Source organism: Melozone crissalis, unplaced genomic scaffold (genome assembly GCF_028551555.1).
Source record: "Melozone crissalis strain CALT ecotype California unplaced genomic scaffold, PUWL_Pcris_2 ptg000033l_1, whole genome shotgun sequence".
NCBI lineage: Eukaryota > Metazoa > Chordata > Aves > Passeriformes > Passerellidae > Melozone > Melozone crissalis.
Window position 1 is genome coordinate 8,246,226 of NW_026535811.1, and position 23,432 is coordinate 8,269,657.

Below are 23,432 nucleotides of genomic sequence, written 5' to 3' on the forward strand. Positions count from 1 at the left end.
TCAGTGTGGTCCAGCTGTAAAACTAGGGACATATTAAAAAAACTCAGTCATTTAAAAATTATCTTAGCCCAAGAGAAATGAAAGCTTTTTTTTCAGAAGAAGCATAAAGAAATATTTTTCTTAAGTTATATTACATCATAGCCATGTAAAATCAGTATTTTAAGCCCTGGGGGATTTTATTGACACTTTTTTTTCTTTTAAGAATGTCAGCAGCTTTTTATTGATGAAGAACTGCTTGTTATCACCAATCTGCACATGAAATGGAAGGAGAAAAGATTCTGGAAAACAACTTCTGTTTCAGCCTTGCAAGATGCTGCTTGAAGGGGTGAGTACATACATGGACTGGGCACAGAATCTCTGTAAAAAGTGATTAATGTATAGTCAAATGACAAGGAAAGAAATCTGAGCATGTAGTGGCAATAAATAGCTGATAACCAGAAAATAGTAGTACAATCAGGAGAGCAAAGTCAAACTTCCTTATAGTCTGATATCTTATAGTCTGATATCTGCTGCTGTCTTAGGTGCTAGTCAGTAGAATTCTGAATTCTTAATATTCTAGAAGTAGAGTGCTCAGCATTTCAAAGGACCAGGTCTGTTAAATTAAATATTGAATGACATTTTATGAAGTAGAAGGCTGAATCTTTCACTGAGGTGGAAAGCCTGGTAAGTTTAGGCTCTTCATCATCACAATGCTCAAAGCTAAAATCTCTCCAAGAGTGTGATATTTGACGTGTTGTAAAGATACTCAAGTAATGTGAGACTGTTGTGTGACCAGATTGCATGTGGCATTGAGATGTTGCCAAATCTGACTCCACTTCCTCATACCACTTCTCATAGTTTCTGCTTATGAAACAATATTTATTTATAAGTGCACTGCATGTGTCTTTAAATATCTAAGAAGTGTAATTTCTGTGTCCAGTGAATCCTCTCGTGCACAGATTACTATAAATTATAAACCACAGCTCCCTGGCACTCTAATCCTGACTGAGGCTGGAGCTGTTACATGACTGGTTTGTGTTTAAGGCTTTGCTAAGTCGTAGAATGTGTGTAAGGTGTTAAAATATTTCATACTCTGGCAAGATGCAAACTACCAAAGAGGCACAGTTTGTCCTGTGGTGCTGTGTTCATCTAAATTTCTTGGTTTAAGTTCAAGTTGTCTCATGCCTGTGGAAACACTAAGAGTAGGAGAGATTGACAAGCATTTGGCAAATTACCTACCCCTTTCTAAAAATGCTGGTACACTGTCATGGGTTTTAAAAGATTAATAAACTGAGAAATTATTCCCTAAATCTTTCCAAATAGTAAAAGAAACTTGTTCCAAAATGTGTCTGCCTTGAGGAGCTCAGAGCAGAGAGCTGGAGTTGCACTGAGGTAGTGCAGCTCTTTGGCATGTTTCCAGGCAGATGAAATACATGTGAAAGCAAGTTAGTCCAATATTTTCATATTTCATATTTTTGTATCTCATGAGTTTGTTTGCATTTTGTTGAGAAGAATGTGGAAGGAAACCAGAGCTGCTGTTTGGAGTGCTGGTTGAACAAATCCTTGCTCATTTTTGAGTGTATAACATCCTGCAGCTGAGAGAACTTATCACGGTGAATGGTTTAGAGTTTGATGTATTTTAAATGGAAAAATAATTCTGCAATGACTTAATATTATCTACATTTAACAACAACAACAAAAGAAATCATAAAAGTGGATCATTTGAAACTATTCTACAGCCTGTGGTTAAGATCTGGAGGCAGGTCCTGCTGTTTTGTTGTGTATATCCATCCAGCATCCAGCACTCTTATGCTAAGTTCTATTACCTGAATATAGGTTTGTATTGCCATTCTTTGTTTTGTTTTGTTACACAAATTAGTGCTACATGCCTGCTTTGTTTTAAAAATCATTTACAGGAAATGATTGATATAACAAATCACAGAGCAAACCACTGAACATGAATGTTCAGAAGGTAAGAACAGCTCATGTTTTATTTGCAAAACCTTACTTGAAAGTGAAGGCTTGAATCACTGATGATGTTTGCTAGCCTGCTGTCAGTGTTACAGCTTCAGGAAGAGTGGTACAAAGTACCTGACACTGCAGGCATGGGGCAGGCTCCCATTAAACAAAACCAAACAAAGCCAAACCAAACTCTCTGGCATCTTTATTCAACATGTATGGAAAACATTCCCTGGAGTAGTAAGGCTGAAGAATATAATGTAGAACCAATTGGATGTGCAGCGGGGGAGAAGGGAGAAGGTGGCTGCTGTGTCAGGAGGCTGCTTTGGAGGCTCTTGTTAATTAGTGCCTGGTGGCTTTCTGTCCAACAGAGCAGAGGAATCCTCCAGTACAGCTGTCAATTAATTCCTACACTCTGATGTTAAAATACAATTAATTGCAGCCCACGGGACTGTTGGCTCATTGGCAGTTTTCAGTGGAAGATTACCAAAAGCCATATATATATATATTATATATATATATCTATATATACATATATACATAAAATATGTAAATATATAAATATATATATATATATATATACACACACATATTTTTTTTTAAATATATATATATATATAAAGTGCACACATGCTGTGTGCAGTTAAGCAGGCCAGTGTGATCAAATCAGGCAGCAGCTTTGTAAGTAAGAGACAAGCTTTAGTACCTATGTAAGTGAGAGACAAGCAGCACAGGGTTACTGCCTCTGAACAAAGCAGCAGCTGTACCTGTGGTTCTGTGCTGGGGATGTGCAGATGAAACTGTGCATAAACAGGCCAATATTTTCAGGATAAATATATCTTCTGGGCTCCTGATTTTCAGCATGTATGAATGAACACATAAATGCAAAAAAGAATGGGATGTCCTCTGTCGGTGGTTCCTGACAGCCCTACAAAGACAGGCTACAGCAAGAAGAAGTGTGGCTGCACAGCATGGCTGGATCTGATCTAGGCTCCTCCTTTCCCTCTCCCATCCATGCTCCTCTGTCCGTCCCGTTCGCTGCCCCTCGGTGGGTCTGCTCAGCTCTCTCTAGCTGTCCGTGGTTTTCCTGTGTTACCGATTCAGTGAATGGAGCTGTGTCTGCGCTGGGGAATTCAACTGGCCAGGGACTGTTGCCGGAGCTGGCCCGGAGTGTCGGGATGCAGGGAGGCAGAGCAGCGAGCGGTGCCCCGGGCCGGGCGCTCTCCTGGGAGCCTCTCAGGCCGCTCGGGGCCACAGCGGTGTCGGGCAGGCTCCGGGGCAGCTCCGGCCCGGGGCATTCACGGTGCCAGCGGGAGCCGGCAGCGCCAGAGCCAGCGCAGGCACCGGGCAGCAGCGCGGCTGGAAGGACAGAGGGACACGGCAGTGCCAGGGAGCTACTGAAGGGACATCCTTTTGGTGTGTGTTACTTAAGCTGACTTGGCTAGGTACCCTTAAAGTAACCTTGTTTTGCAGCCAGTAACTCTGCTTTGGAGAGGGACTGTGTGCTCTGTCCCCCATAACTGCTCTTGCAATGTCTGATTCAAGGCAGCTGAAATGCCTTACAAAGTGAAGTAAAACTGGAATATGAAAATACATACATTGTTTTTTAAAGAGATTTTATTTTCCTGGCTCTTCCATTGGACTCATATTCTTCCTCCACCTCTCTGCAGTTCAGATGCTTGCTTGCTTAGAAGGAGTGGGGTAGCAAATGTACAGCAGTGCTGGTATTGCTGTTAAACTGGGCACCAGATACCCATCACATCATAGAGGATGAGCAGGGAAAAATGCCAGGGAAACAATTGGGTATAGTTTGGCACTTTTTGATCGTGCAGGGAAACAATTGGGTGTAGTTTGGCACTTTTTGATCACGCAGGAGTGTGAGGCTTGTGATCTGCACACTGTAGTGAGTGACCTGATTTAGAGCTGTGAAGTCATGTGTCCCAAGTATATCCTCTATCTGACACGTCAGGAGCTTGCAAGTACAAGCACTTGATGTCCATTTGCCAAAAAATGTAGATTAATTGCATTCATGCCTGTTGCCAAGGCTCCTGTCAGTAACACTAACTCAGTGTAAACTTTGGTTTTGTGTGATACATTTATCACAAAGAAAAACTTCATAAGGTAGGAATGTCTGAATTGTCAGAATAAAACTAAAGGCCTTTCTCTTAGCAAAAAAAAGCAAAACCACAAACCAAAACCAACAAAAAGCCCAGCAAGAAAAAGTGAAAGAATTTTGTTTTGCATTCCACTCTAGTTGTGGCATGACATTAAATGGAAGTTAGTTTATTTTTAGCAGGTTTCATTTGTTTATTTACTTAAACGTAATAGCTGAGCAACAAGAGGAAAAGTATTTCTAATGAATGAGTAAAATTTTAGCACATTAAAGAATAAGTAAACTACACAACTTCAGGTGCTAGTTACAGAAGACATTGGATTTTTATGTGCAGGTAGAAGAGTGTAAAAGTTGGCCCATTGGAATGACTCAATTTTCAAAGACACTTGCAAGCAGAAGAGGCCTAAATTTGTAACATTTTGTGAGAGTCATTATTTTTTAAAGGATATAAATCCCTCTGCTAAGCTGAATTTAATTTATCAAATAAGTCATGTTATTATGTCTGCACAAGGGAATAAAGTTTATCAGGGAAATAAAACCACTGAAAATACACAGTGGTGGTGTTCTCTGCTAAGAAGGCGAATTCAGGCTTCTTGAATGTCTTCCAGAAACAGATGTAAATTCCACTGTAGCTTTTCAGCCAGTGAATAATCCTGGTCTGTTATGGGTGGTGATGAATCATGCAAGGAGCTGCAGATGGTGAGGGGGGTGCAGCTGTGCAGATGCTGGAGGAGCTGAGATGGGAGACTGGAGCACCAAGGGGGTGAAGGAGGTGACTTGGGATGGGTTCATATGGGTGAGAGAGGAGAGGGAAAGACAGCTGAAAGAATATTGAAAAGGACTGTCACCTGAGATTTGGGGTGGGGAGTGAGCTGGTGACTGAAAGGAGGTATTCTTGAGGAAGAAACATACATTTTTTGGAACAACATTTTTTGTTGTTATTGAGCTTGGAAGCAAAAATTGCAGTATCACATACCAAAGCAACATGTCTTTTGTCCTGAGCCAAAACGATAAGGAGCCCAAGCCAGAAGTTTAAGCTATAAATGAAAAGAGAAAACTAAGAAACTTCATGTCTCTCCTACTTTCCTTAAGTAGGAGAGCTTTTGTAGGAAAAGGTACAGATGCAAAGTTGTGGGCTTTTTTATTTCTATTTTTCTGAGCAGGACATGTGTAATGAGATCAGTGTGGCAAAAATTGGGAGTTTGTCAGATGGAGAAGTTGTATCTGTGTAAGTTAAAATCCAGTCAATATTTAGTCCCACTAAAAATGGGAGGTTGCAAGGCCTAATCATTAAATGGCAGGTAAGACTCAAATGGAACTTTTCATAATCTTAAATCAATGTGCTAAACACACCTTTCAAATTTTTGCATTAAGTAATTTCAATTTATCTTTTTCTTATTTTCCTCTCCTTGCAGATTGAAAGTTTTGTTCCAAAACAATAGCTCTTTATTCAGGAAGAATGTTGCCATTAAGATGTCTGCAAGAATTAGGGGGTGGTGCAGGCAAATGTCCAGATCAGTCTTGGAAGAGAGTTTTCCTCCAAAACTGAGAGCAATTTTCAGAATTGTTTTCTTACTCTTCTGGTCTGGTTACCTGTCAGGTTGTGCAGCATGGTCTGCTGTCCTGTGCCCCAGCCCAATAATTCTGAACCTACAAACCTTCTCAAATTACAGAGAGCAGTAATGGCTGCAAAGGCACTAAAGTTCTGGGAAGAGGAAAGGAAAACACATTATTGACCCTGCTGAGGAAGTGATGCAATGTGAATTCAGCAATTGTCTGTTCTGTTTGAGCTCTCAGTTTCCAGCCAGCACAGGAGGACAAGTGAGCTCAGGCTGAAGCAGCCTCAGTGTGTTTGTGATGCTTTGGGGGTGCCATGTGGGCAGGGGGCAGTAGTAAACACCTGTGTGAATGGTGGTTATCAAATCTGGGCACTGCCTCAGTGCTCCCAAACTTTTATTGTGCTGTTTAAACTCACAAAACCATATGCAGCTGCAAAAATTTCATTGCCAGTCAATAAACTCAAAATGAATTGGCATCTGTCATATATAATGCATGGCCTTGAATGAGGTTGTTGTATTTATGAATGAGTTGAAGTATCTATGTCATAGGAACAATCCATTGCTCTTCTTTTGAAGAATAAGCAAGGTTGAAATAATACAGGAAGGTTAAGTATGCTCAGAAAACAAAAGATTATGTCATTATTTCTTATGCTTCTCTTATAACATTTCAGCTAAAGACAAGTATTTTTATTTACAACACAGCAAGCATTCTAATTTCTAAAGAGCATGTTACTGCTATATGTTATGTTATAATATCTATATTATATATAGATGTTATGATAACATACTAAAGAATATGTTATTATCAAGAATATATACCACTTGCTATCACACACAAAGGTCTGCAGATAAAAACCAAAAGGGATTCCTATATCCTGTTTTGTAAGAACACATTTGAAGTTATCTGTACTTACACATGAACCCTAAATATTGTTGAAATACCATCAGTTTCAGAAAGTGCATCCAAGTGTTTGACTTTAAGTTAGTGGCAATTGGCTTTTTCTTTTCCTAAATATAGTATGCCTGAATTTTCACATTTCTAAGGAGGAGTTACTAGACAGTTATGCTTGTAAAAGTTATGATGTTTTCATTGACAAAACATTCATGTGTGTTATGTTTTTGTGGGTTTATTTGGTTTTGGGTGTTTTTATCAAGCATGTGAGCAAGTAAATCTTCTGAGTGAGAGGTTTATGTAGCAGCACCATCAATATGCCAAAAATTTTGCCTTGCACTGCATCTGTGTATATTAGATTATAATTTTAATTGACAATCTCAGTTGCACAGATGTCTTTAATTTGTTACCTTATGAAGTTTATTTTTACCATATGTAGTGAAAATGTATTCTGTAAGAGACTTAGCAAGGGGCTTACATTTTATTTACTACAGGAATTGATTATATTGGAGATAATCATTTAGGCACCACTCTAAAATGCAATTTCTATTTGCCTGTTACCCTCTGATGTCTGTGTCCTTCAACAAATGAGGTCTCAGTGGAATATCAGGGTATAGTTAGAAAATTGTCGAGCACACACTTTTCATAACCTGAGATGCAGTAACCACATGTGTAAGGAAACAATTGCAGCATTCCAATTTAGTCTGAAGGATCTGGTTCCCAGTGAGCAGCATGTTGGGGCAAATGTGTGGGCTGTTTGTAAATGCTGTACATGTTGTAATCAGCTTTGACTTCACCACTCAAACTTATTGTTGTGTATTAATTTTAGGAAAAAAACACCTGACTATGGCTTAGGGCATCTAATCTATGCCTGCAGTTCATAAGATGCAGTTTTTGTGGGATTTTTGGTTTGTTCCTTTTTCTTAATTCCCTTAATTCCAGCCATACCATGCAACCAGATTTAGCCTCAATCTGAGCTCTGATCTCTGAAATGAAGGTGTCCCTAACTGTTAATCAATTCAAAAGCTTGGCTTATTTAATTAGCTCATCAGACATTTAAACAGTATTGCAAAACTTGGAAAAACCTGGCAACTTCCAAGTCAATGGGCAAGGAGTTTTTGGGACACACCAAATAAATGGGCAAGGAGCTTTTGGGACACACCAAATAAATGGGCAAGGAGTTTTTGGGACACACTGAATAAATGGGCAAAGAGTTTTTGGTACACACTGAATAAATGAGTAAGGAGTTTTTGGGACACACGAGGAAAGTAAAATAACTTGAAGTTCATTAAAGGGGTAATAAAAATAAAGCAAACACTCAGATGACACATTTGTGTGAACGTGACCTTGGCTCTTGGATCAAATAGCAAATACATGTATGTCGTGTTTGTCTGAGTGTGACCTCTCCTTGGTTCAAATATCAATCATAAATCAGAGCCCAGCTTTTGATGTGCATGCAGCAGGAGCAGCCTCTTAGATGATGCACCAGATCTCCATTTCTCAGCAGTTGTGGTCTCCACATGTCAGTGCTCAGCACACACACCCAGCATGTGTGGCAGTGTGTTCTCTCAGCTCCATGGCCTGCCAGGTGTTATCACAGAGGCTTCAGAATCTGTAGAACTGTGAAGCACAACCTGTTGTGATTAGCACATGTAATCTTTTGAATCTTCCTCAAGCATGGAATAATTTGACTGGAATATTGGAATATATTCTCTTCAAGTCTATTGGAATATAGACTTGAAGAGAAGCTGACATTGAAATGGATTGGATAAAGAGCAAACCCTAGGGATTCATTTGGGAGGGGAAAGGAAAAGGGGGAGTGTGTTGCAAGTGCAAAGTTGTAAATGTGACAGTGGAGTGGGGATTTCAGTAGAAGTGCTGGTGAGCTGTGAGCAGCATTGGTGGAACTGTAGTGAGCCTGAGAGGCAGCACATGGCAGAGAACACAGACTGCTCTATAACACAGAGGTTACTAAGATGATGCCATGGCTTAGTTTCTTGCAGAAAATAAATTCTTCTTGTCCTTTTGAGTCTCTTGATAATAAAATATACTTTCTTCAGTGGTTATGCCTCAAAAATACTGGATATTATGAACTGCAATAAGAATATTTGCTTTAAGTGCATTAACAACTAATGTAAACTGAATAATCTTCCTTCATGCTGCTTTACAGGCTGGGTTTTTAGCCATATTAACAGTAGTATCTTGATTCTATAGATTAGGCTGACATTCAGTTTGATTATAAAAATGGAAACAAACATCATTACAAATTGAGAGATTTTTAGGCCTTCCATGTGTCTGGACTATAAAAGTTGAAGCAAGACAAAAGACTTTTTTAACACAAAGTTTTTCACTTGAGTCTTTGGCAGTGCTTGCTTGGGCTTGCTACTGTCTAAATTTCAGGCTGGATTATAATGTAGTTAAAAAATACAAAAACCTAGGAACTCAAAATACACAAAGCAACCAACAAAAAAAAATCCCCGAAGCCCCACAAACAAACAAAAATCCCAAAGCAACAAAGACCCCTCCAAAAACACTTCTTGAAGAAAACAGTAAATTGAAGGAAGACATTACAGGTTTTACAGGTTTTTCAATAACCCTGAGTATGGTATTATATAGTTTGTTAATTTATATTACTCTTGACTTATTCTGAAGTCCTGAGTAGACAGCTCTTTAAATGATTCAGCAGACACAGATTTAAAAGAGATTTGAAAGCTTTACTTTGACATGCAGCTATTTCTGAGTCTAGTTTCAGTTCAGCATTCACTAGACAGAAAAGCCAAGTCTTCCTATTCCCAGTTACAGAAATCTCCAAAGCATTTACTTTTTGGATATGAAAACTCACATTTAGAGGAGAGAAAAACAAACCAAACAACTGAAAAATCTCAGTCATGCTGGCATTCTATGCAGACTTGAACCTATTTGAGCTTGAAGGCAGTTCAAACAACACCTCAATCTGCCCTCTTTACAATATGGGATTTTCCTTTTATCAGAAGGGCCTTGATGCAAATTTGATTAATGCCATGTTTGATACATCCATTTGTGTGGAAGAAAGCAAGCATGATTGCTGATAGGTGTAAACTTGAGGTGACAGACCTGTAAGTCTTGTCTTTGGAGCCTGGAGGCGAAGGTTGCAAAACCTTCCTGTCCTGCTGCTGATGAAACCAAATGTGGCTCCTGCTGCCAGAGGGATTGCAGGGGCTCCTTTAAACACAGGCTTCAGATCCTACTGCAGCCATACCCAGGAGCTGTGGTCTGCAGCTCAGCTGTCTGGTACAGGCTGGCTGTCTAATGGTGTGCATGAGAGATGGTGCAATCTGTTTTCTTGTCTAATATGAAGCCAGTGTAAACACAAAGTGTTCTGAACAGAGTTCCTAGTTACCAGGGTCTTGAGGGGCTTGTTGAATTCAAAATTCTCCTTTAGAAAGCCACTTGATGCTAGGATGTTGCTTTGTTCTTTACAAGCAGCTGAAGTCTTTCTTTGAGCTAGATTCTACTCTCAGCTTGAGTTTCCAGCATTGGAACTTTAATTTCATTTTTGTTATTTATTTTTTGGAGCGTGTTGTGTCACCTCAGAGTAAGTGCCTGGATCTTCAGGCAGTACTGGATTTCAGTGGCAATTTTACAGCTGGAAGGTGAATATCTATGGGATGTGCACATAGCTGCCTGCATGACAGTTCCACAGCCCTGCCAAAAGATGGTCATACCCCTTAATGTAATAGAGGTGCTGTCTGATCTGTAGAGCAGTTTTCACCTCCCACAGGAGGCCAAAGAGGCATTGGCTTCTTCACCTCAGGCAGTGCAAGTGCCTGCCCTGCAGACCCAGCCTGTCCTCACAGTCACTGGATTCTGCACAGGAGGTTCAGGCTGCACATGCAGTTTTATTTTGACCATGCAGCACGTGTGTCCCTGTTCCCAGCTGCTTATTTCTTCTCTCTCCATTGAGCCAGCACTAATATTTGTAAGGCTTTGCAGTGAACTGGATCAGGGAAGTGGTTGGATTGAAAAGCACCACGTTTTTAGTGTGTCATCATGGCCTCCAAGATCAGTCATGGCTCTGGAAATTCCATTGAGCTCCACTCAACCCAAACATGTTAAGTGAGCTGTTTGACATTAGGTGAGATGAATTGCCTCTCTTATTTCTGTTTGCTGAAAATTAATTTCCTCTTTGTAGTTTTTTCTCCATTAGTGACTGCATCTGTTGTGTGAAAGTGAGAGGGTATGATATTTGAAAGAAATAGTTTCATTATCTCCTGAATAATTTTGTTGCTGCCCTGTTATTAGTTGCTTCTTAAACAGTAATCTTGGCAAAACAAATTTCTAAAACTATTTAGTGTACAATAAATGTGTTACATAAGTGAAAAAGGGAAATAGTGAATAAATAGTCTTGAAGGTCTAGAAATCAGCTGAATTCTTTAGTTACATTGTAAAGGAGGGTTGAGTGGTCCTGTTCAGAGACACTGATCTGTAACATACACTAGCCAATGTAATTTAAAATCCACTGGCACAGAAAATCCTGGGTCCAAAGAAACACAGCTTCCTAGCTCAGTAAGTTCTCCTTGAGTTTGGCTGAGCAAAATAAACAAAACAAAACAAAAAATTTCCATGTTGTTTTTGTCATTTTGTCTGGGCTTAACCCCAGGAGGCAGCCAAGCCCCACTTGCTCACTCACCTGCCATGGGGCTGGGGAGAGAATTCAAATCAAGGTTGCATAAAATTTTTCCTTATGTGACAATTTTGCTGTCATTTTTCAAAATTAGGGCATGTGAATTTTGATTTCTTTTGAAGGCCAGGATACCAATAAGTTGCATGTGGTATCTTGGAGTACAGCTGAGTAAAGGGAAGAAAGATGACATTTTTCTGGGTGAATGTTTTTGAAGATGGGGTGTGCAACTGGCAGTCTTGATGAAGGGGGTAGCTTACAAAAATTTTTCATCACATGCATTGAAAATGTTCTCTGACTTTTGTTATTAATACTTTTAAAAATAAAAATAATACAAGTATGTAAAGTTACAAACTATGAAAATTGAATAAATTATCACATAATAAATTAGAAAATATGCATCCTTTGCCAGGTGGAAGTCTGGGTGTCACACTGTAGGTACCAAATCCTGTTTTCCTTTTTTTGTGTTGAATCAGGATATTGGAAATATTCTACACATTCAAGACTCTTACATATGTACATTCTTACATATTCAAAGCTCTTCCTATCCAGTGAAGTTTTCTAAAAATACCTATTGCAATCACGAGTTTACATGTGCTGTTTTCAACCCCAGCATTCTCCAAATGACCTAGAGGTAATGGCTGTTTCAACTTTAACCCTGGTATTTGCAAGCAAGCCCTTTACACGATCAATTTGTTTATGCAGAAAGATCAGACTTTGTTACTGCTTCCCAGAGACCTTTGCATCTCACAGACCTGTTTCCTTACAGAGATTATCCCTGGTGTGGCAAGTATTAAATGTGGAAGGGCTGGAGGTTTGGTATCCCTCCATCCCTTGCCAAAAATGAAGCAAGTAACTGATAGCTGCATGTTGGGGTGTTTTTCTTTAATAATCTGACTGATTTCTTTGGGACTGATTTCAAGTTGATAGGTAAGTTACTCAGTGGGTATTCACTGTGGGGTGGTGGGAAAGGACTTCTTGTGAAAATAGACGTATTTCAGAGATAACAGGATGTGAGAGAGTAAAACCTGTTTGGCCTTAAAACCATAATTACATTAAATGGGGTCCTTATTCTTCTATGTTCCATTCTCTTGTTTTCAGTTTATGTGTGTTGGTACTTGGGCATAAGAAGGGGGTTATGGGGACTGAATCATTGTATGGGAAACTGAGAAATTCCTCTGCCAATGTCTTTGTGGCACAGAATTTTTATCAATACTTAGAAGACACAGATCTTTGAGTGGAATCATCATGCTGCATCTATTACATCTACTGTTGTAACATGTACAGGGCTTTTGTAAAGCAAAAATCTTTCTGTGAATATAAAACAAGCTTCATACTCATTACCCTTTTTATTTTAGGAGCTTTTTTCATTCAAGCAAGGATCAATGCATCTTATGTGAAACCTGCCAGTGAAAGCATATGCATGTGCAAACATGCACTGAACACAAGAGAAGCCAGAAGGCACTTTACTGCATAAATACTAGGCATATTGCTTACAGATTTTCTGTGCTTATAAAAAAATTAATTGTCTGTATTGTGAATATTAGTATATTTTGAGTCTTCAGAAATTGTTATGTTGTTGCCATGCTTGCTTAAGTACCAGTTAATCATTAACAAGAGTGCTAATGATTAAGCAGCTGTAATTTAATTGTAGTGTTTGAAAGTACAAAAGGGTATGTAATTTAATAGTTAAAACAAGAAGCACTCCATTTATGTTTCACTAGCTGTTAGGTTGTTTTTACAGAAATTTAGCTAAAAAGGCTGCTGAATTTTACATATTGATTGTAAACCTGGAAGGTATGGTGTGGTTTGGGGGATACCAGGCAGCTGTTGCCATGTCCAGAGGTCAGCTCTCAAGCCTTTCCTTTGCCTTCCTGACAGATAATGCCTATCTTGGTTGAGGGTAGACTTCAGTTTTCTCTTAATCTTTTCAAAATATGTGTGCTGGATGAAGAAGTGGCACTTGGAGAGATGTGTATGTGATTCAGCAGGGAACACTGAGTGGAAGGAGCCCAGTGCCTACTGGAACCTCCCCAGCTCTCCTGGGGCTGAGTGTCTGCAGAGGAATAAAATCCTTCTGTGCTGCTTTGGCCCAGCAGAGCTCCATGGAGAGCACACTGCAGGAGCAGTGCCAATCATATGCTCTGCCATTCCTCTCTTCTTTTTGCTAATGGCTCCTTAGGGAGACAAATTTGGGTTGCTTTGGGTTGCTGGAGGTTTCTCTATACTTTTCCCCCATCACCAAATAGATGTATCACACAGATAGGAATTTAACTTTATTTTCACAAATTACATACAAGGGATTTCTCTTTTCTGAGTCTGAGTATGTTCTGGTTATGTCAGGGATGTGGTAGATAACTAAGAACAAACAGCACAGTTAGCTCCAGGTGTTTCTGGGCTGTTCCCTGCTCTGTGTCCAGCTCTCACCCACCAGCACAGTGGGCACAGTAACATCCCTGTTGTCTGTAACTGGAAATCATGGATAAATTCACATACTAACTGTCCTACATATTCCTGCTTGCTGCACTATGTGACATGGAAATGATTTTCCTTTTCTGGATAAAACTATCCTGTTTCAAAGAACTGGGCAAATAAATCTGTACTAATGGTATTTGTAGAATGGATGGCAACTTAGTAATAGTGACAGCATTGCCCTTATTTCTCCTGCTCAAGAAGAGTGAGGAGAATATTGATATTTGTTATAAGTTTTGGTGGGAAGTGCATAATGCCTTCTGTAGAAACACTTTTCTCAACAATGGAGAGAAAACAACCATCTACAGATTGACCTTGTCATAACTTTCATTCATCTTGAAATCTTTTGGGGAATTTTCCCCACCCTGTGCTCTTGATGATTCATGTTGCATAAAGTTTCCAGAGCAATAGAATGTTGTATAATATTTCACTTTTGGATTAGAAATCCTGTATTCAGTGTGCTGCAACTGATTCAAATATTTTTTTAAAAATATCTGTTTTGGTTTTTTTTAATTATTCTTTCACCAGTATAAAGAAGTTTAAGTGACTGCTCTACTTGATCAAAATGGTGGACACTGAAAACCAGCTCTATCCCCTCACTCCCTTGGAGGAGGAGGATATAGACAGCCCTTTATCTGGAGAGTTCCTACAAGATATGGAGAACATTCAAGACCTGTCCCAGTCTCTAGGTGATGATAGTTCTGGAGCTTTAAGTTTAACAGAATTCCAGTCACTGGGAAATGGTCCAGGATCTGATGGATCTGTTATAACAGGTAAGAGTTTGGTTTAACATAAAACTTGCTTTTATAAATAGAATGGTAGAAATTTATAACTACTTTAATGCTATAATTATTGTTTATGATGGAGTGACACTAGAAATATATAAGCTGATTATGGCACAATCTTAAAATACTTAAGGCTAAAGTTAATATATTAGACAAATGTCACTGAAGAATGCCTGTAATATAAAGTTACATAGGCTTTGGTAGATCAGAATGGGAATCACTGCAGTGCTGTGGGACGCTGTGGAGTTCTCAGTAAGGGTTTCCTGTTGAATCTGGGTGTTTGCAAGTCTTTTAGCGGGAGAGCCACGTGAAGCAGTTTACTGTTAACCTTTTGGTTGGTTTGAATTATGCTTTGTTTTGGGGGGTTCTTACTTTAGATCAATTCCCAGCTTGTGATCCCTATTTCACCTTGGAATAGTAGAACTGAAGCAATTGAACAGTGTGGGTTTGAAGGGAATGGGGAGAGCTGCCTTCTGGCACTATGGACTGAAGGAATGTTTCTAGAACTATGATTTTGTTCCCTTTTGGTTGCAGACATTCTCATGAGAGAGATGCCTTGTACAGGAAAAGTTATAATGTGCTTTATGTGTGTATTTGTTTATAACATGGTCCTTCAGGGGCTTTAGAGTTATTTGAGTGTAGGTGTGTACAAGGCCTACAATAATTCAGCTCACCTTCTACTGTCACCTTCTCATGGAGTATTCAGTGCTCACTGCAAAATGTGCTGGTTTTGTGGTCAGAGAACATGCAAAATGTAAGCTTGCAAGGCTCAAATTCCATAAGGCAAGTAAAATGAAATAGCACTTTTAAAAAGCCCTGGGGTTTAGGCTGTTCTTGATGACTCTGATGCCTGTGAGCTTGGCAGCACTGGCAATGGAGACTCTGAGCTCCGTGCCAAGGTTTTTTTTTCCAACATAATACTTGCTGACCTACATTCATGAGTGTTTCTTAATCTGTCTGTTAAAATAACACACCCATTAATTTGCTGAAGTCTTGTGGTGCAAGTTGCAAGATGGAAGATAAAAGAAATTCTGGCCTCAGAAAATATTTTCCTCAAACAAGGTGGAAATATTAATTGAAATAAGTAAGGTTGGAACGTGTTAGTTTTGTAATGTGTTCATCCACTGGTGGCACGTCTGGTGAGTTTATTTCATTGTAGGATTCAGAAATGCTTTACCCATTAGAAGAAAAACACAAAGTATCTGAGCCAGGTTATTTTAGAGGCAGGCATTTGTGTTACCTTCCTTTTGACATCTGTTCAGCCTTTCTACTGATGTGCAGGACTCATCCATCTACTTTTCAGCCCTCAGTTTAGATTGTCATTTAAAATTATGAGCAGCTTTTCAAAGGTCAGGGGTCCTTATGTGTATCTGAAGTGTATCTGTGTGAGGTAAGAATGTGTCTCTTGTGGTGCTGCCACAAGAGATGCCCTGCTCATCCCTGCAGCACAAGAGATGGAAGATGCAAAGCCAAGATGAGCTGTTCACAACTTTCTGCCAAGAGCAGTGGTGTGGTGTGTATTTATTGGGTCCATTATCACCCAAATAGTTCTTGTTGCCAGAGTCACTTCAGTAAGACCTTTTCCTTCTTGACATCCCATGTCACACCAAAATTAGCAAGGTATACCCTGTATTCTGTCTGTGTTTGCACTGGAAATATGAATTATTTTTCAAAGAATTATGATTTAACTGTTAGTTCACTTAATAACTATTAACACAAGATTATTTTTCAGAATAAGCTCATTTTTTGTGTGATTGTTCGTATAGAAATTGTATCAATCTTGCTCATGAAGTGTTCCTTTTTTTTCTTTAGACACCCTTTCACCAGCATCCAGTCCTTCATCCATTAATTTTGCCATAGCTCCAGGTGGCATAGATGAATCATCCAGTGGAGCACTAAACATTGAATGTAGAATTTGTGGGGATAAAGCCTCAGGCTACCATTATGGAGTACATGCTTGTGAAGGTTGTAAGGTACAGTCATCATTTTCTTCTTAAGAACCTAAATCATGTTACTTTATTTATGGGGTAATGTGAAGATAAACATTTGGTATATAAAGGTTTCATTACTATATCTCTAGCCATTACAATTCCTATCTGTGATCTTTTTTTCTGAATTAAGTCATCCAGATACCATAACTCAGACCTTCATCAAGCAGGAGCAATTCACACTGATAATTTTAATACTGCTTTTCTGTGTTTAGTTAGTGAAATACTAAAACAAAACACTAAACTGTGACAAAAAAAATCGAAGTCTTCTTGCTCCACTGGCATTTTATTTGTGTTGGGAATATGGAGGAGGATAACACATTCCTGTTGTACCAGCAACAAATCCTGAATTTCTCACCTCCACCACATGCTGCCTGAATCCCTTAGTCTTGTACCTCTTGTAGTTTTGGGGCCAGGGCATGTCTCTAGCACCAATTACTCTTATCATTAATGCATAATTCTTTGCATTAATGATGATATGACCCATGAATTATAAGATTCTTTTCTTTTTCTTCTAATGTTTTAGATTTCCTTCTTTTTTCTATATTAGAAGGTAAGAGGAGAGAAATAACAGTCTTCGTGTACAGCTTTCTTTCATGCATCATGTCAGTATGATCATTTGAATGTAAATCTTATGGAATAATGCAGAATATCTATTAGAGATGGGGAACCAGATCCTAGCCAGGTGTGTCCCACAGCCTAAATGACATGTTGCTCTGTGATGTGACACACAAAATGTTGAGATGGCTCTGGATTTGCTGTCCCTGTGTGTGAGCAACCTTGCATTGCAGACTGGAGACATCCTGGAAAGAGCAGTGGAGGCAGAGGCTGTTCTACAATAAATGGTAAAAGAAAAAAAAAGAACTTTATGATTAAAGCTTAGTAGTCACCATTCATTAACATTGTTTTTTCCAAACTTTTTATAGGGCTTTTTTAGAAGAACAATTCGTTTAAAACTCATCTATGATAAATGTGATCGCAACTGCAAAATTCAGAAAAAAAATCGTAATAAGTGCCAATACTGTCGTTTTCAAAAGTGCCTTTCAGTTGGAATGTCACATAATGGTAGGTAAGAGTGCCCTTCATTTGTTTGTTCCTACCCAGAGTTTGCTGCTGGAGGCAGGCACTTGGATAGCATTTTTCCTCACACACATGAATTGAACCTCAGATTTTTTATGGGATAGGTCGCTGTGGGGGTGCCAGTTTCATGTGGTTGATACAGAGCTGCTAAATGTGCTGTTATGAGCTTTACACAGTTGTGCTACGTCTCACTTTGTCCATATGAATGTTCATTTATTTGCTTTCCTCACCCCAGAACTTTGGCACCAGTACTGCCATTGAAATAAATTTCAATCCTGGAAGAATTCTGATTGAGGGTTTTGTAGAAGAGTAGGAGGAGAACAACTGCTTTCATTGTGAGAGGGAGTGATGTAGGATAGAAATCTGTAGGAAAGCAGCCTTCATTATTTTTCAGGTTACAGTGCAACAGCTCTGGGGCAGATGGTTCAGAAAGTGGGGAGGGAGGGCAAAGGTCTATGCTGACTGTGCAACAGGAATCTGGTAGGTTGTTTGTTAAACAGAATGGTTTAAAATTCAGAGCATTTAGATATCCAGTTTAAAAGTTATGTTGTTGTTTGTGCTAGTGATCTAAGATAAGGGTGGCAAGCTTGTGGCTTACAGACCAATTTCAGCCCACAAGGCAGTCCTCTGTGCAGGGCGGAGCTTGCTGAGCAGCACCAGTGAAGAGGGGAGAGGCCAAGCCATGAGAAAGCACATCTCACCTGGCCAGATGACAGTGGTTTTCCTTGCTTGGCTCTGATATTGTCCAGGCTGAACCTGGGGGAAGGTGCAAGGTGAAAGTAGGTAAAAATACTGGGATAGGTGAAAAACTGTGGGTTAGGAGACAAATTTCCTAAGGAAACTATGCAGTTGGGATGGGAACATGACTGGGGAAGCTGCTTGTGACATTGTAGTCTAGAGTCCCAGCAGGAGGCATTGGGAGAGTTTACCCCCTGGTTCTGCTGAAGCCTGGCTCTCTTGCAGTGAGCCTTGACTGAGATTGAGGTGCACTGGGAGAGGGTTGGTAGTGTCTGCAAGACTGGGCATAACCATCCTCAAAAAGTGTGCTGGACAACAAAGTGACATCTCAGGCTGGGAGCTGAGCAGGGAGATGTGCTGGTTGGCAGGAACTGATCTCCATGTGAAGCTGTTTCATCCTACTAAAAACACTGTGGCCACCTGGGCTCCAGTGGAAGGGAATAACCACAGTTTTATTGCAGCAAACATGTGGGAAAGGGAATGACTGCTGATTTGCTAATACTTCCCAGGAAAAGCACTACTGAATTTACACCCATGTGTAAGGTCTTAAAACTGTAAGTTTTAGTTTAGAGCAAGTATTCTTCCACTTTTTCAACATGTTGGTGTGACCACCTTAAGGGGAAGGAAGCACCTAAGCCAGATTCCAAACAGGCTTTCCATGTTGGACTTCCATTGAATCCACAGCTGTATTTCAGATCATGCCTAGAGTCACCTCCTTATGTCATGAGAGGATCCCCTGGGCACATTGAAAGGCTGATGGTGTTCATGCCTTGAATTGCTCAGTGTAAGCAGTGAGGTCCTGTCCTCACTGAAATGCTGAAATGCAGAACAAGCAACTCCCTGTATAAGCCATCTCAAACCCTTGCACACCTCCCAAGGGTAAAATGGGGCTGCTTTAGCTTGAAACTGAAACTGAAGAAGTGCCCATGAATGGCAAGACCACTTGCCCAAAAACCAGGAGACCTCCATACCCAGAGGTGTTTCAGACCTGCATCTTCTGCCTCTCAGAAAGATATCCCAATGACTGGATTGGATATTCAGACTGTTCTCCTCTCCAGTCCTGCAGGGTTAGTCTGTTGGGAAAGCAGTATGGAGTGTGGAAGGTAGAGAAGACTTTTTTGCCTTTGAGCTGTAAATGCAGATCTTTGGGGTTCCCACTGGCAGTACAGATGTGTTGAGTGAAGAACTGGATGCCCCTGCAGGTTCTGAGCCAGCAGTGGGATTCAGGCTCCATTGCAGCTCTCCAGCTCATGTGTGTGCTTTCTGCCAAGCTCCTGTCACGAGTTTACTTAGTGCTTTGGAAGCTCCCAAGGTGGACTTTGAGTTTCACATTGGGAGCTGTAGAACTCAGTGAGGAGAAAACAAAATACAAGTATATTTAGGTAATGCAGAAGGGAAAAGGAATGTGTTCTAGCCCACTGCAGATAGCACTTTGTATTCTGAAACACCTGATTTCCTTCAGTTTAGCATATTAGTCACTGACTGTGTTGGGAAGGGAGAGATGTCTTCACCTCTTCACCTCTACCTGTTTTTCTAGACAGAAAAATCTTACTGCTCTGATCAGCAATGGTAAAAGGCTTAAGTTCTTGTATAATTTGTGCTTGTTTTACAATTCTGTCCTCCCATCAGCAATACGTTTTGGACGAATGCCGAGGTCTGAGAAGGCCAAGCTCAAAGCAGAAATTCTGACAGGTGAAAATTATGTAGAAGATTCAGAAATGGCAGATCTCAAATCACTTGCCAAAAGAATTCATGATGCCTACCTGAAAAACTTCAATATGAACAAGGTTAAAGCCAGGATCATCCTTGCAGGGAAAACCAATAACAATCCAGTAAGTACTTTTTCTGTTACTTTAAAATAAAACTGACAGGTGTAGAAAGTGATTGTAATAATATGCTAGACACTTTAGCAAATCTTTTAGAAAATAAATATCATGGTAAACAGACATGAAATATTCAAAGGAAATATCTATAGTAAATATGGTTGCTTTTAACCACTATCAGAATAAAAAGAAACTATAGGAAAATCAGGTGATTTCCTTGTAAATGAAACTCATAACCCTAAATTATTGTTCTTAATAAAAAATGAAGTGATATCTGAATGTGAATACCTCTTGATATGTTCAAGAGGTTCAAAATTATTTTTCTATTATGACAGTGAAAAAAATGCATTTTTCTGTCACAAATGCCAGGATAAGTACTATTAGTTTGTAGGGTGTGCAGGTGCTCTGCATGACTTTTCCTTTAATCAGAATAATATTTTTAGCAGGAGGGGAAAGAAAACTCGAGTTTGTAATTTTTTGTTCATAGTGCTGGCCATTTCCTCACCCAGCCTTCCTGGTGTTTTCTGAAGTGTTCCTTTGAAAGGCAGAAGCAAGCAAAGTTGTGAAGACACATTTGCTGTAGAAGTTATTTTTCTTTCAGGGTAATTTAGCCAAGGTCTACCTAATTTGATCAACTGCTTTTTGTTTAGTAGCACATGGGAGAGTATAATCAATGTAAGGACTTGCTTGTTTCACTTTATGCATATTTATTAAAGCTCTGCTGTGATCTATGTTACTTTTATGTAAAAGGTAATTATCTTATATTATCAGCAACTTCAGTTTCAGTAAAAATGTGCAGGGAAGAAACTTTACATATGCCATAATGAAAACCATGTAAGTGTGGGGATGAGTGTTATCAAAATGGTAAGCAAACTGTCTTCTGCATTATGGAATTTGGCATATAATAGTCTAGTCTAGTCTAGCCTACAGCTTTAGAGGAGAGACACATGAATAATCCCAGCCTTTTTCATTGCACTGAGAGGTGTGTAAAATGAGGCACAGGCTTAAACATTTCAGGGTTACAGGCTGACATGAGCCCACAGTAAATACCACCTTTAGCTTCTCTGCAGAAAATCAGTTTTGTGCTTGTTACCCTGTGTCAGAACCATAAGCCACAGCTTGTGTCACACATGCAGGGATGGATCCTACAGCACCTAATCCAGGTTCTCGTATTTGAATGTGTCCCACAGCCAAGGGACTGACCAGCCAACAGTGACCAGCACGTGTATGCCTGGCTGAATATGCACAGAAAAATCAATGAAGAATCAGCCCCAGGATGTTGCAAACACGCTGCTATCAATTTTTTCCATATGCAGGGAAGAGCAAAGGGGTTTTAGACTATTTCATACTCTCTTAAGAAAAAAAAAAATTCTTTTTCTTTTGATTTTTCAGCCGAAAAGCAAATGTTAAAATAAGGTGGGTTTTTTTGATTGTAATTAGCAGCCCACCTGTTTCAGAAATGTGTATTAACAGCTAATTTCAGTGAATCCTCATTTTTGGCACCACTACAATTAATTTCAGAATGAATGAGCATTTTTCATGAATGACAAGGTGTCATTTTTTAATTTAGCTCCCAAGTCCTTAGCCATGCCTCTTTTCTGCATCCTGAAATGATGTTAAATTTTTTTTTTAAGTAGACAGCATAGAGATAGCATACATTTTTTAAAGGTTTAGAGATGTGTTGTGTTTTTTGCTTTGCCACTTTCCACTCATGGAAAGTGAACTTTTCCCATGGAAAGTTCTGCTCTGTGTAACTGTGCTGGAGTGAGATGGAATGTCCAGTAGCCATAAACATTTTAAAATGGAAAACCATAGGAACCTGACCTGTTGGACAGTTTTCTGAAGGAAACAAATGAATGCTCTGAGTTCCTGACAGAACTCATGTGTTCCCCATGCTGTTTAATCTGAGCTGAGCAGAGCAGCACAAGGAGGGTGCTTGGTGTGTATGGAACTGAGTTTCTCTTCAAGGTCAGTTGCTGTGAGTTTGCTAGACTGGGAAGCACTGGGGTTTGTTGTTTTTCTTTAGTGGATTGTACTTCATTTTGGTTGTTGCCCTGCAGATATATATCAAAATATTTTTGAGTTCTGATTGTTCATAAGAAAGTCTGAATGCTGCTTTTGATAATGATGTTTTAAGAGAGTGGCTCATCTGTTTGTAAAGCATGTACCTTTCAAAACAAATGGGATTATGGGATTTTGTGCTTGGCTTTCTAGTGGGATTCTCTGTTTGGAGATGACTCAGCACCAACTGCAGCTAGAAAATTGGGACAATTGGGACATTGTCTATGAGAATCTGATAATAAAACACAAGAGAAGTGCAAGGTTCACATTCTTAAGCAAATATGCTGCCCTGTATTGAAATTACTGCCTGTAATTTCCCCCTAGGGTACTTTAGGAAAGCATCATGATGTGCATCAAGTGTGGTTAGTTTAGGAATCAATAGGAGCTTAGGCAGAATAACCTGGACTCCTGGAGAAGGTAATCCAAGTCTTTTGTGAACCCTCTGGGACTGGCTCTGAGATGGATTTGTGCATGCCAAGCACAGGAGTGCTGGAGCTTCACTGTAACTATTAGAGAAAACTAAATTAAAGATATGCCATACATCTTTACATCTGACTATTTGCATTGCTGTTTGCAGGGCTGGCTTGTTAGGTATTGCAGTTTGTCATACACCGTCTTGATGACAAAGTGATAGTTGAGCACTGAATAGCGTGGAAGTGAAAATTTAGCAAAATTCTTATTTTTTAGCTAGAGAATGATTAATAACCATTATTTAGTGACTGAACTAGTGTTTTTTTCTCTGCAGCCATTTGTTATACATGATATGGATACCTTATGTATGGCAGAGAAGACCCTGGTGGCAAAGCTGGTGGCCAATGGGATTCAGAACAAGGAAGCAGAGGTTCGAATCTTCCACTGCTGCCAGTGCACGTCTGTGGAGACTGTCACAGAGCTCACGGAATTTGCCAAATCCATCCCTGGCTTCTCCAGCCTGGACCTGAATGATCAGGTGACACTGCTGAAGTATGGGGTGTATGAAGCCATATTTGCCATGTTGGCCTCTGTGATGAACAAGGACGGGATGCTGGTGGCTTATGGGAATGGATTTATAACCCGGGAGTTCCTGAAAAGCCTGAGAAAGCCATTCTGTGATATAATGGAGCCAAAATTTGATTTTGCAATGAAATTCAATGCACTGGATTTGGATGATAGCGATATTTCCCTTTTTGTTGCTGCCATTATTTGCTGTGGAGGTAAGCATGACCCATTTGTTCTCTAAGGTAGTAAATGTTCATACTTCCCTCTGGTGAATTAAAAATTTTAATGGAAAAGCTTCTATCCTCTGGAAGATTCAGTTCTACCACTAACTACACTTTGAGGAAT

At 39.6% G+C, this 23,432-nt stretch overlaps 1 protein-coding gene across 4 annotated transcripts in view; it reads left to right on the plus strand.

The window, feature by feature from the left end:
* Nucleotides 1–220: 220 nt before the first annotated feature.
* PPARA (peroxisome proliferator activated receptor alpha) overlaps nucleotides 221–23,432 on the plus strand; it is a 61,220-nt gene continuing 38,008 nt past the window's right edge. For 2 of the 4 annotated variants that reach the window (XR_008483292.1, XM_054281817.1), the window contains exons 1-6: nucleotides 221–325; nucleotides 14,163–14,407; nucleotides 16,232–16,392; nucleotides 17,334–17,472; nucleotides 19,855–20,057; nucleotides 22,855–23,302. Coding sequence is in view for 3 of the 4 variants with exons in the window: in XM_054281817.1 (XP_054137792.1) it covers nucleotides 14,200–14,407; nucleotides 16,232–16,392; nucleotides 17,334–17,472; nucleotides 19,855–20,057; nucleotides 22,855–23,302 (1,159 nt within the window). In the remaining variant the exon portion in view is untranslated. Of the gene's footprint in view, nucleotides 326–1,895; nucleotides 1,952–14,162; nucleotides 14,408–16,231; nucleotides 16,393–17,333; nucleotides 17,473–19,854; nucleotides 20,058–22,854; nucleotides 23,303–23,432 lie in introns of those variants that run through there. The other 2 variants (XM_054281819.1, XM_054281820.1) reach the window with 2 other exon arrangements.